The sequence below is a fragment of the Rhinolophus ferrumequinum genome, chromosome 7 (assembly GCF_004115265.2).
Source record: "Rhinolophus ferrumequinum isolate MPI-CBG mRhiFer1 chromosome 7, mRhiFer1_v1.p, whole genome shotgun sequence".
Taxonomy (NCBI): Eukaryota; Metazoa; Chordata; class Mammalia; order Chiroptera; family Rhinolophidae; genus Rhinolophus; species Rhinolophus ferrumequinum.
The window spans coordinates 32,548,773-32,562,220 of NC_046290.1; the positions used below are offsets into that span (position 1 = coordinate 32,548,773).

Consider the following 13,448-nt stretch of genomic DNA (forward strand, 5'->3'; position numbering starts at 1 on the left):
AGCTGGGCTGTTAGAAGTTTACTTTGCATATATACAGTTCAGGTCATTCAGCTATTTGGACAGAATATGTATGTATATATTAGAACTCTTCTTTCGTGGCTCTGCTTTCCAAGATATTCCCCCGCACTTTGCAGTTGCTGCCATTGCCCCAATTTCTGTCCTCTCTTTCTTGAAGACTGTAAGACTGAGAGAGTTCTATTTGAGATTTAGCCACCGACTAGGGCCTTCCCTTAGGAAAAAACAAATACAAAAAAGAGGAAAGTCACCCGGTGCTAATCTCTTCTTACTAGCATAGGCTTCTCTCCAGTTTCTGCCTGCTTTTGGTTACTTTCCAGTGCCTTCAGATGGTTGTCTCATATATTTTATTTTCCTTTTCCTAGAGTTTATAGTTGTTATTTGGAAAACAGTTGTTCTGACAGAACATACTCCTCCATTCCTGGAAACTGGATTAGAGTTTTAGCATTAGCATAGAGACTTTAACTATATCAAGAACAGTAGACTTTCGTATCCCCGTTTTGTACACCTGAAACTAATAAAAAAAAAAAGTTAACAGAAAAAAATACTGTTAAAAATAATAAACAAACTCAGCAACTTTGAAAGATTCAAAATAAAAAAAAATAAAGTACAGCACAAGGAATGTAGTCAATAATATTGTAATAATTATATATAGTATCAGATGGGTAATAGACTTATTGGGGTTATCATTTCAAAGAAAACGAACGAAAAAAAAACAGAACGGTAGAAAAATTTCTACTATAGTCTCTAATGTCCCAGGACTGTTCATCCTGGACCAACCCCAGTATTAAAAACTCTAACCCAGATTATTCAAGACTATTGCAGCTGATAGCCCATTTCCAGGTGCTTTCAAAGCAAATCAGACTAAACTCTGGGTAAAGACCAAGGTTCAGGTAGAGAAGTCAGTGGGACCATTCGGGAGTCTCTGCTTCTATTCCCTCCTTAAATCTATATATAATCTTAAGATAGGAAACTCTTCTGGGCAGGAACAGTGAGACAAATCTTTCTTGACCTTGAGTTTTGCCACTTTCAAATATGTCAACACTCCACTAAGCAGAGTTCAGAAGATTTTGCTTTTCCTGTCCAATCTTTTTTTTTTTTTTTTTAATGTGAGTAAGTAGAACTTTTTGCCAATTTTGCCAGGTTGGCTTACTTTACGACCTAACATTCCTATGTGGAATGTCAAAGATAGTCCCTTCATTGTGTTTCTTTTCTTCAAACTTCCTGACACTGCTCTAATCCTGCTCCAGTTTTCTTTGTAACCCTCATGATATGCCCATGATGTTGAAGTTAATGATCCAAAAGTTTGTATTTGAGTTTTCTTTTCTGGTTTTCTATCCAGTTTCCCTCTTCTTGCCAAAAGTTATGTTTCATTATTGGTCACTTATAACATATAGATATAACACGTAAGATACATTTGTAAGTTTGCATTATATCTACAATATTATAAAAATAAATTTTTTGTTTGTTTTAATTAGCAAAAATGTGTGAAAGACAATCCCACATTCTAGTTGCCCTGATAGTTCTGCATTCTTTTACAGTTCAGCAAAACTATTTGGGATGGTGATCCAGACAAAGTTTCTGGGACATAAGCCATGTTTTCAGCCTTAGCTTGTTCATTATATTCCTTAATATACTTTCAAGACTGTTTAGTTGAATCAAAAGAAGAATGTGCTATGATTTGAGCAAAGCAAGTTAGAACGTTTTAATGAGAAGACACTTAATTTAAAACACTTTGTTTTCCACCCTCATAAAATTTGTTCTATTTTTAGTTAATACATCAATTCCCAATGTCTCAGAAGTAAAGGAGAACATGACGTTTGGATCAACGTTAGTCACCAACCCAAATGGAGGGTTTCTGGTAAGAAAGCAGAGTAATGATAGTTAATGAACCAGGAATGCTATCATTGTAAGTCTATTAAAATCTGTTACATAATTTTAATCTTCAGTTTTTTCATTTTGTTTTCAATTTTTAAAAGGCATGTGGGCCCTTATATGCCTATAGATGTGGACATTTGCATTACACAACTGGAATCTGTTCTGATGTCAGCCCCACATTTCAAGTCGTGAACTCCATTGCCCCTGTACAAGGTACAAATTTTATGCAATGGTCTTGCATGTTTGAAAGCGTAAGCAATTAATGAGACATATGTATACAAAGGAGCATACCAAAAAGTTTGATATATTTTCTCAGCTACCAGCATTACCAATTTAGGTAAATGTTTGCTTTGCCAATATATAACCAAACCTCACTGCTATTTTTGGAACTGATATTAGTGTAAATAACCTTTAGAGAGTCATATTTAAACATCATAGCTGAAGCTGTCACATTGTTTGTATTTAAAGGGTGAGTTTCTTTGAGGATCTTAACCTCATTTGAAATGCACACAGAATGAGAACTATTATATAAAACTCACATTGAGGAAATTTCCAAAGATAACTTATACAATGTTCATTAAAATTAAATAGAGGTGGTTTTTTACTTGATAAGAATCCCATACCAATTATTATTGAGTGCAATGAGTATTCATCACTTTTGCTTTTTCTCAAACTACTTTTTATGATTAAAAAAATCAATGTGTCCACTTTGTAAAACATAGTTAATCTTTTAAACTGAGCTTCTTTCAGGCAAGAAAATGCTTCATATACCTCTAAAAAGAGAGACTCCAATTTGAACAATCGATTCCCTTTTTTGCAGAATGCAGCACTCAGCTGGACATAGTCATAGTGCTGGATGGCTCTAACAGTATTTACCCCTGGGAAAGTGTTACAGCTTTTTTAAACAACCTTCTTGAAAGAATGGATATTGGTCTTAAACAGACACAGGTATGTGACGCTGTGTTTTGATCTCTGCATTTTGATTTCTGTTGACTAAAAGATAAAAGTGCACAAATTTTTAATCAAGCAAAATATTCTGAAAGTAAGTTAATTAATAAAGCTAAAATTCAGCATGAACTTTATATTCCATAACCCTGTTCTTATTCCTGATAAACGGGACATTACTGGTAGACTGTGTTATTTTCTAAACAGAAAATGTTATGAAAGCTGCCACTTGCAACGCCCTTGCAAAGTGTCCCCTATAGATCTCTGTAAAGTCATCATTGAATTCTTAGTTATAAAATAAGTTGTAGTCACCTTGGTAATATAAGAACAGGGTTTCAGAATTTATAGAAACTAATCGGACATCCCAAAGAACCCATCACATTATAATCTCCTGTCTCATATTATACAAATAAATTAGGAACTGATCACAGGATATTGCGTAAAGTCTATTGTTCCCTATATTTAATAATTTCCTTCCTTAAGTGAAAAGTAAATGATCCATGCTTTAGCTGCATTAAGTCAAATAGTTTCTTGTCTTTTTTTTTTTTTCACTTCATGAGTATGTGTTTCTAAAGATTTCCCCTTTATTGCCACTAAATGAAGAACTTCTCATGTGGCTCTAACATTTTAGACACTGAGTTTGGGTTTAATATCTAATGTTTCTTATACTTCGTGGCCATATGGCTTAAGATATAAAGACAAAGGGATTACAGGCAAATTAAATGTCCAAGTGAAGTCAGTGCCTTGAATGAAGGAATTAGCCCTAGAATCAGAGTCAAAATTACTGTTGCCTGGTTTGGGGGCTATAGGAGAGCCCAGGAGACGTTAGTACCACACACGCGTCCAGGAGCTTTCCTTTCTTCTCTGAGAGCTCCACTCTTGGAGGAATTTATGAGGCACTGAAAACGTGGTCTGAACACATCAGGGTTTGTCACACCCACATTAAAATTGGGATATCAATGTACACACACACACACACAAACACACCCCACGTGTGTGTGTATCCATATATATGTGTGTATACAGAGGGTACCAAACAAATGTATATACATTTTAAGAAAGGGAAACTGTATTAATATTGTAATACTCAATATATACCAATAACAAAGATGAATACAAGTCACGTTTGACTTCTGCAATTATAAGAGGTGTTCATAGTGGTTACCATCAGTGTCCAGACACTTCTGATTATGGCGAACTACTGCTTGAGCAACACTGACCGAAGTGTCCACTTATGCACATTTTTTTGGCGCCCCCGGTATATCCATATAAATATGTGTATATCCATATAGATATATATAAACTTTTGTATATACATGGAAAACAAATTTTATCAAAGGGATGGTAGTTGAAGATTGCAAATTAGACTGAAATCTCAAAGTGAAAGGTCATAAGGTTGTGTTCCAAAGCTGAACAGTTCTCTTTAGAGAGCTAGGTGAGTCATAAGCTTGTGTATATCCTACTGGAGCATAGAGAACTTGGAGTGTCAAATCATTCAAAGCAAACGGACTTTTACACATCAAAATGTAAATTTTCCTGGATGCAAGTTTCTCATCTACAATTGATCTTCCCAAGTGAATTACCAGAGGTTTGGAGAGGATACTGCAAGTGTCAGGCGCAAGTGTCAGGCACTTCCTGCTGCAAGTGTCAGGTGGCCTGCATTCTTAGAAAACCACTCTAGAATTGTGACTTGCTCATCCTTCTCATACATTTCCACATGGATCTCCTTCTCTTCCCTTCTGAGGACCTCTCTCCCTGCATCCTTTCCTCTCTTCCACATCCTTTCTCTCCTCAGTCTATAGATTTTGTAGAGCCATAAAATTAAGATGGACAGAATCTCAGAGGTAATTTAGCCAAGAATCTCAATTTATGGAGGGGACACAAGAGGCTAAGGGATTTGTTCAGGGTTCCTTGTTTGTTGACAGCAGATCAGAACACACCACTCTCCTACTAACAGTCCAGTGTTCTTTCCTTTCTGAGAGCCCTACTTCGGGAGAAGGTTCAGAGCTGGTCCCATCTGACGTCCTTAAATAATAGGTTTCTAGTTCTTTCCATCTTCATATGACTGTCCTCCTCCTTCTTAGGCCAGCCGCTTGGCTGGAACCAGGCCAGGGCTCTTGGTGCCCCCACTCCCTGCACTGATAGACCTGCAACCACCCTGCTGGATCACAGCTCTCTTCTCGCAGCACTGTCCCCATGATGTGCTGCTTCTTTCCACCTGTTTTGTCTCGCCCATTTTACCCTCCTATCCAATGCTTTCTTTCCAAAGCTAATAATATTCTTGGAATAGTTTTAAATTTCTAATATTGTATCGTCATTTGAGTATTTAAGTTTACTTTTCAATTCTTTTGTCTATTTTACTGTAAAAATTAATTTATTTGTAGCTGTTTGTGGAAATTAGTGCAGCTGCGATATGTATGAAGTTGCTCTACAACTTCAGGAAGAAAATCTATAAGACTATTTTAGAATTATAATCACTGCTTCACTTGGGGATCTAGACAGTGGCTAAGTTTTGTAAAGAAATAAATAAGAATCAGTAGCTTATATACTCAACCCGTTCTGCTGCAAATTTGATATTTCTAACTATCAGAATTATAATTAATTTTACATTTCTGTAGTGAGAAGCCTAATAGAAGAGCTATTCTGCCTAACCACCAGAGGAATTCCAGCTGCCAGTGTACTTCATGGAGTTAGGGCTTTCTCTTAGGGAACAATGACTCTATTCAGAGGATTGGGGATAGCCGGGGGGTCCAGATGCTACCAGTGAATGGGAGGGACTTGAACTTACTCGGAGGCAGGAGAATCGATCACAGTTACTCAGTCCCAGGACTCCGTTCCACAGAGAGGAAGATTTTGGAATGCAACTCTATATTGAGTTGTTTGTGGCATCTGCCAACTTCATCTGAAGGAACCTACCTGCTCCCTAAAGAGCAAGGAGCTGCTTAAATTGCTGGATTTTTGTGTCACATTTTTCTTGTATCATTCATGGCGGAGCTCATTTATTCAGATGTTTTTCCTGAGGGTTTACTAAGTAGCAGACTCTGTGATAGGTCTTGGATAATCATGGAGAATAAGACAGATAGCCACTGCCTTCAGGAGTTTCTGTAAAATGCAGTGTTTCTCCAACTGTGGCTCATGGAATTCCTACTGCAGAATCCCTGAGGTGCTTGGACTGTAACCCCCAGACATTCAGAACTGGCATCTCTGAGGGTGGGTTACAGAGCCTGCATTTTAGTAAGCAATCCACATAATTCATAAACAGGTTGAGGTTGAAGAAACACTGGACTAATGCATTTTTATTATACGGATGTGTGTGTGTGTGTGTGTGTGTGTGTGTGTGTGCGTGTGCGTGTGTGTTTGCTGCATCCTCTAGATTACAAACACCTCAGGAGCGAAGACTTTACATCACTTTTTTGTCCTTGTCAGTGGCCAGCCCAGTGCTTTGCTGGGACATAGCAGGCTCTCGATGAGCACTTGTTGAATATACGCGTACGTGTAGACCATAATAAACACATGTTTGTATTATTCTCTGATGGGTGAACATTTGATAAGACTTTTTTCTATAACTGGCATTTTCATATTCTTTTAAGTATATACTGTAGGCTTTAGTATTTTCTAATATTTGTCTATTTTGGCGTAAGTTGTGTTAATGACTAGTTTCATTAGTAATTCTCTAAACAGAAGGGATTGGAAGGACATATTTATTAGAACATTACTTCTGCTAAACTGAATTTAATAGGGTTTTAAGTATAACAATTGAAACTCTCTTTAAATTTAACCTTCCTTCAATGGATTCAGAATAGTAATTCATTCATAGAAAATTTGGAAACATACTTCCTCTTCAAAGAAATGTGTACTGAAAAGTGCGCTTATTTTTTTGTATGATCTTATGGCAATTCTCTCCAAAAACAAAAACTATTTGTTTTAACCATTTTTTTTTCCTGATTTGTTGCTAACTCAATTTAAATAAGTTTTTGGTGTATGTGCTTTGTTTACAATGAAAGCACCTAACTCTGCCCTAAGATTGGTAGAGTTAGCTTCTAAAATTTTTCTTCCTCCTTACTTACCCTCTCTACCTCCATTTCTGAAAGGGGCAGACATAAACATGAATTGTGAGAGAGGCTTCCCAGAGGAGTTACAAAGACGGAAAGTTAAGAACTGGATAGAGGACTCTTAGACTTGTCATTCATACCAAGAGTATAAAGGCATTAAGAATGGAGTTGATAAGATTTGTGAAGAGGATTTCTCTGTAGAAAGAGTCTAGTGAGAAAGGCTTCAATGGGATCATACAATGAGCTTGGTATGTGTTGACTAGAGTTGAAACTCACAGTTGACCAGTGAGTTTCTGATTCCTGCCTGAAATATCTAAAGGTGAGACAGCAGCTGCCTAGCCACTGACAGGCAAGTCAAAGCAGCGGTAGCTGCACTGGGATCGGCCTACACTCCCGAGTTTGTCAATATGAAGAATGTGTGTGTTTGCCATGGAGCATCAGGGGGTCATATTAGGTCCTGTCTGTAGAATCTCCTGCAAGTGAGTGGGGGTCTCTGCCCAGGAAAGCAAAAGATAGCCCTGATTTCTACACACTGCAGTAATGAAATGCATTCACTCAGGCAATGGTAGAGATGAGGGGAGACTCCCAAAGAACATATAAGAAAGTTGTAAACACCTGTTAACATCTGCGTACTACCAGTCAAGTAGGAGTTTCTATACTCTTTATTTATCTTCCCTACCCCTGTCCCTGGAAAGGTCAGAAACTCTAGTGAGCAATCTAAGGGGACATGAGTGGGAACAGCCAGCCATGCCCCTTCTGACCTGTATTTTTCTCACCTCCTGTAAACTTTAGTAGGGGGTGAGGGGTAGACTTCATTATAAATCAACACTAATGGCTCGTCTTGTTGGTTTTATTTCAATTTAGGATGAACCATATGAAATTGTTGCTATTTGATCATTTGTTGACCTACAAATACAGCAATTTCATGTGGTACAACCAAAATTAAAATATAGGACTTTTTAATTAACAGACATTTTAAAATGGAGAATAAGAAAAATCATAAGACATTTATCTTTCCATCAAGGAAAAGTGGAACAGCTTCACCATAAATAAGTTTTAAGGGCAAAATAAATTGCATTCTGATTACAGTAGTCCTCCTTATTCATGGGAGATACTTTCTAGGACTCCCAAAATGCCTGAAACCATGGATAGTACTAAACCTTATATATACTATGTTTTTGTCATATATATATATATATATATATATATATATATAAATTAAACTTTATCATAGGTATATATATATATATATAATATATATATATATATATATATTATATATATATATACCTATCATAAAGTTTAATTTATAAGTTAGGCACAGTAAAAGATGAACAAGAAGCTAAACTAAAATAGAACAATTATAACAATATTCTGTAATAAAAGTTATGTGAATGTGGTCTCTCTCTCAAACCATCTTATTATACTGCATTCACCCTTTCACTAAAGGAAGCACTTTAGGGCTTCTCTTTGGCATATCCAAATTACCAGCATCATTACTCTTGCATTTTAGGGCCATTACTAAGTAAAATAATGGCTGCTTGAACACAAGCCTGTGAAACCAAGACAGTCAATCTGATAACAGATATGGCTATTAAGTAACTAGTAGATGGATAGGGTTCACAGCGTGGGTACACTGGACAAAGGGATGATTCACGTCCTGGGCTGGATGGAGAAGGATGTCATGAGATTCCATCACGCCACTCAGAACAACATGCAATTTAAAATTTATGCGTTGTTTATTTCTGGAATTTTCCTTTCAATGTTGACCAGGTATAACTGAAACCACTGAAAGCAAAACTGCAGATAAGGAGGGAACTGCTGTGTATTTCATGAGTTCCTGTTTGTTATATCGATTACATTTACACACTTGGTACAACAGGTAAAGATCAACTATGATGGCCTATTCTCTGCAGTCATCTATTTTTCATTAAGCAATTGCAAATGTTGAAAGGCAGTCTCAGGGATATGAAACATTCCATAGTGATTGTCACCTCCACAAAGAAAAAAAAAAAAAGGAAGAAAGGAAAGGAAGGAGAAAGGGAGGGGGAAATGGAAGGAGAACAGCAGGCAGGTAAATAAAAACCTTGCATGAAAGTTTCCATATGACACTTAGGATACATTGGGGAAATGCAACACCCGTGACAGAACAGAAACATTAATTCGAAATACAGTAATCCTCCCCTAGCTGCAGTTTTGCTCCCCCCAGTTTTAGTTACTGTGGTCAACTGCAGTCCAAAAAATATTAAATAGAAAATTTCAGAAATAAATGATTCATACATTTTAAATTGCAAGCTGTTCTGAGTAGTGTGATAAAGTCTCACCGTTCTGCTCTGTCCCCACCCAGGACGTGAATCATCCCTTTGCCCCGTGTATTCATACTGTATATACAGTATAATAAGACATTTGGAGAGAGAGAGACCACATTCACATAACTTTTATTACAATATATTGTTTTAATTGTTCTACTTTACTATTAGTTATTGTTGTTAATCTCTTATTGTGCCTAATTTATAAATTAAACTTTATCATGAGTAAGTATGTACAGGAAAAAACAAAGTATGTATAGGGTTCGGTATTACTCATGATATCCACTGGTTCAGCATCCATGGGGGTCTCAGCACATGTCCCTAGTGGACAGAGGGACAACTGTAGTTATTAAAAGTTTCTTCCATGTTTCTGTGTGGTCCCATTAAGACTTTTGCAAACATCGTCAAGGAATTTTTGTAAACCAGTTTTTTACCCAAGACAGGGTAAAAGCTATAAAATTGCCTTTTAAAAAACCACCTATAAAAGCAAACCTGAAACACTCTGAGCTTTCCATAAAAAATATGATGGTATAAACATTATGAAGGTCTTATTGATCCTCAATACATAAATGTAACATTGCTTTTAATAATAAATGAGAATGATATAAATATGCCAAATACGAGTACATTACCCTAAATAAAACCAGTAAATTGTGAGGCTTGATATAAAAGTGAAATATACTAATGGAACAATGTCTAGATTGTTCACATCAAGAGTGCAGCATAACATTAAACCAGGCAAAACGAAAGAGAGAATTTAATTAAATTTTAGGAATATTATTTAGCTTTCCTTTTACTGCACATTTTATGGCCATTTCCCTAGAAGTCTTAAATACGAGGTGTGATTCATTGTTTTGAAGTCTGAAAAGAAGGCTGATTGAGCCATGCAGCCATTTCCTTGTCAATCAGGCAATAGTTTCTGAACGTGGTGTGAATCTTCTGACTCATCAGCCTCCTGGACTCCGTTCTCTCCTACCTCCATCCATCACTCACCTGAATTATCTTTCCAAGGTAAAGTTCAGATCATGGCATGTCCCTTTACACAAATATATTATTGCTGCCTGCTGAATAATATCCAATCTCTCCAGTGGACTATAAGACATTTGTCACCTGGGGCCAGTCATGCCCACTGCCTCCTGCCTCCCCAGTGCCCACCTCTTTTCTTGCCCCACAGCTTCTTCTCCTCACCCTGGCCTTTCCTGAACATGTTGTTCTAAGCTCACATGATTTCCTCTGCCTCCTGTGCCCTTCTCCACGCCAGCCTTAGGTACTAGGTGAACTTCTTAGACTCAGGTCAAATGTCACTTTCTCTGTCATTTTCTATGATTATTCTACCCATTCTTCCCAAGAAGATTTCCCTCCCCTCCCATGTTCCCACAGTATTTGCACACCCTTCGCTTATTGCTCTCATCCATCACTCTGTAGTGTCACGTTTTGTTTCATGTGTCTGTCTCTTGGTGGACTGTAAATTCCACAATGACAGCATTTTGCCTTAATCCTTTCCCTATAGTATACAGTTCGGAGTTTTATGTTATTGCCTAGCACATAGGAGGCAAATTGTTTACATAGGGAAAATGTAATTCCTGCGGTTTTTCATTTCTCCTCGAGTTGAAAATCATTATTGTAGTGACTGCCATCTCTCTCTCTGCTTCATGAAGTCTTTGAGCTAAAAGACACTTGCTTGTGGGGAATCCCCCCAGACACCCCTTTACATTGGGTTTCAGGCTTTTCTTCATAAGTGTTCCCTCTTTGAGCCCCACTCACCTCTACTCTGATTTCTGCCACAGACTTCTCTCTTCTCCAAAACACTTTCAAATTTCCTATCCTTGCATTTTTGAACATGGATCCATATTTTATTGTACCATCTTCTATGAAGCGAGAAGCCAGCTAAAGACACCCTTTTCCTAGTACCTATATCTATCTTCTATCAACTTTCTTAATGTTTCTGAGGACTCACTCTACTTGTGAAACAGTCCCATGTATGTCCTTTTTCATAGTAACAAAGGTGAAGCCTGTTTTCAGGAACAGCCTCAAAATGGCTTGTGCTGACAGCTAACTTGGAGTGCAGCCTTTACTATCTTCACATTCCAACACTGACTTAATGGCAGTACATGCATCTTTACCAAACTTTGTACCATAGTTTGGTAAAAGGAAGTATAAATTGTGCATCTTATGGAAACATGGAAAACTTCATTGTTTTACCCTGTCTTTATTCCCCTAAAAAAGCCATTGATTTGATAATGTCAACTGTTGACGAAAGCCCAGCAACTTAGTTCTGCCGGGCATTAAAATGTAGGTGCTACTGTTATAACTCTGATGAACAGTATAAGGTAATAGTATAATTCTAAATGAGTGAATAATTCCACTCCTTCAAAACTCATTGACTCAACATACTTAATAGCTATGTTAAACATTCTCTTTCTTGAACTCCCTTGTCAATCTGTTGTGACTTTAAGTTTCATGAGAGAAAATCAGTAAGGCCCTCCTTTCAGTGATTTCTAACAGTGCCCTTCCTTTTATATTCTTCACATTCATGTGCCTCCTCTTTCATCTCTATCCCTGAAAGAAATGAAGCCATTTGGGTAATTAGTTCATTTTAGTTCAGCAGATATTTATGAAGTATCTTATTAAGTATTATGCTAGGTGTCATGGGCAATATAAAAAAAAAAAACTCTAGAACTTTGTTCCCAATCCACCCCCCTAAAAAAACTTCCAACCTTGAAATGAGGCAAAAGCTTATATTTATATAATTACAGTGAATGACAGAGTATCATAAATATAACAAGGATGAATGAAGAGAACAATTCATTGATCTTTACAAGCAGGTAACTCTTAATATCATAAAGCAAATGTTTTCCAAGTTATGTTATTTGAGGTGTTGAATATGTTCCTCACACACACACACACAAATTCCCTTAAATAAGAATAAAATACATCAGGTCTTCCAATTTGTGACTCACAATGTATGTTTTCATATTAGAGACTGAGAACATTTGCCAAAGTACTTATTTATGAGTTGGAGTAGAGAAATTGGGGACAGGAGTAAACGAAAGCCTTGCTCTTTTGGACCATTTGAAATTTGTGGCACTTTTTTTTTTCTTAATGTAACTAGCAGAGGGAAAAATACAGAGACAGACAGATGATAATGACAGAGACAGAGAAACAGAGGGGAGGACTCCTGCCCTAAAGACGCATGTTTAACTTTGTGTTACCCATTGCTTTTTAAGATCACTTGGCCATGGAACTCTCTTTTTAAAATCATACCTAGTAACATAAAAAAGTATGCTTGTATTCCCTGCAAAATAGATAAGGGGATATTAGTTTGGGGGTTAGCTAAAGAAGGATTATACATCTAGTGTTTATGTGGAAGGTTCAATGAAGTGATACACACGTCTTGTTCATATAACAGAATCCTCAGCCAGTTGTGTGCCTGGTTTATGTTATAGCCTGAATCAGCTCTTAGGCCTCTTTGGCCTTAGATTGTAATTATATGCCTATCTTTTGTTCTACTTAATTAAGAAGTTCAAATTGGATCTCCCCAGGAGGTAAAGGCATCCCTTCCATTTGTCTCTGAAAAGTAACTGTTCCTTCTCCTTGTGACTTACATCCCTTTATAGGTGTCTATTGTGACCGTCTTCATCGACTCCTTTGCTGATGCCATAAGCTCCTCTTTCCATTCTCCCTTTTGAAGTCAAGTCCACATCGAACCCAGTTGCTCTAGTAGCTGTCACCTTGCTTACTGATTTCCCTTCAGCACAAATGCCTAGACTCCGTCCACCCCATTACTTCTCACCTGCTCCCTCCTTAACTTCCACTCTCCGGTTTCCAGTGCGATCGGTTACTCCAAGTCAACTTGATGGCTGTTGCTTTTTTCTTTTTTCTCCATTTCTAGAATCATTTAAATCCTTTATCATCCTGACATATTTTCCAGGCTCCAGACTGCCCTGCTTTCTCCTGCATTCCTTGCATAACCTGTTGCCTCTTCTTTACCGGGGTATCAGGAAGCTTCCTCTCTTCCTGCATAGGCTTGTCAACGTGAGACAGTGGATGTGTTTTTGATTCCCTCTCTTCAGCCTCCTCGCGATGTGTATTCACCACTTAGCTCACTTTTTACCTTAGTCTTTAATTCTCACACTTATTTGATTCTGTTGCATGCACATCCATACACATTATACTAGTACGAATCTACTTCATGTGCCTTAAATTATACACTAAGCTCAGACTGAAACTATTTGTATTGACCTGTGTT

At 37.3% G+C, this 13,448-nt stretch overlaps 1 protein-coding gene across 2 annotated transcripts in view; it reads left to right on the forward strand.

Annotated features, from left to right (window-relative positions):
* The window catches only part of ITGA1 (integrin subunit alpha 1), a 155,928-nt gene that overhangs the window by 73,398 nt on the left and 69,082 nt on the right, over window positions 1-13,448 (forward strand). For both annotated transcript variants that reach the window (XM_033111233.1, XM_033111234.1), the window contains exons 4-6: window positions 1,788-1,876; window positions 1,995-2,106; window positions 2,714-2,841. In XM_033111233.1, coding sequence (XP_032967124.1) covers window positions 1,788-1,876; window positions 1,995-2,106; window positions 2,714-2,841 — 329 coding nt within the window. The remainder of the gene's footprint in view (window positions 1-1,787; window positions 1,877-1,994; window positions 2,107-2,713; window positions 2,842-13,448) is intronic.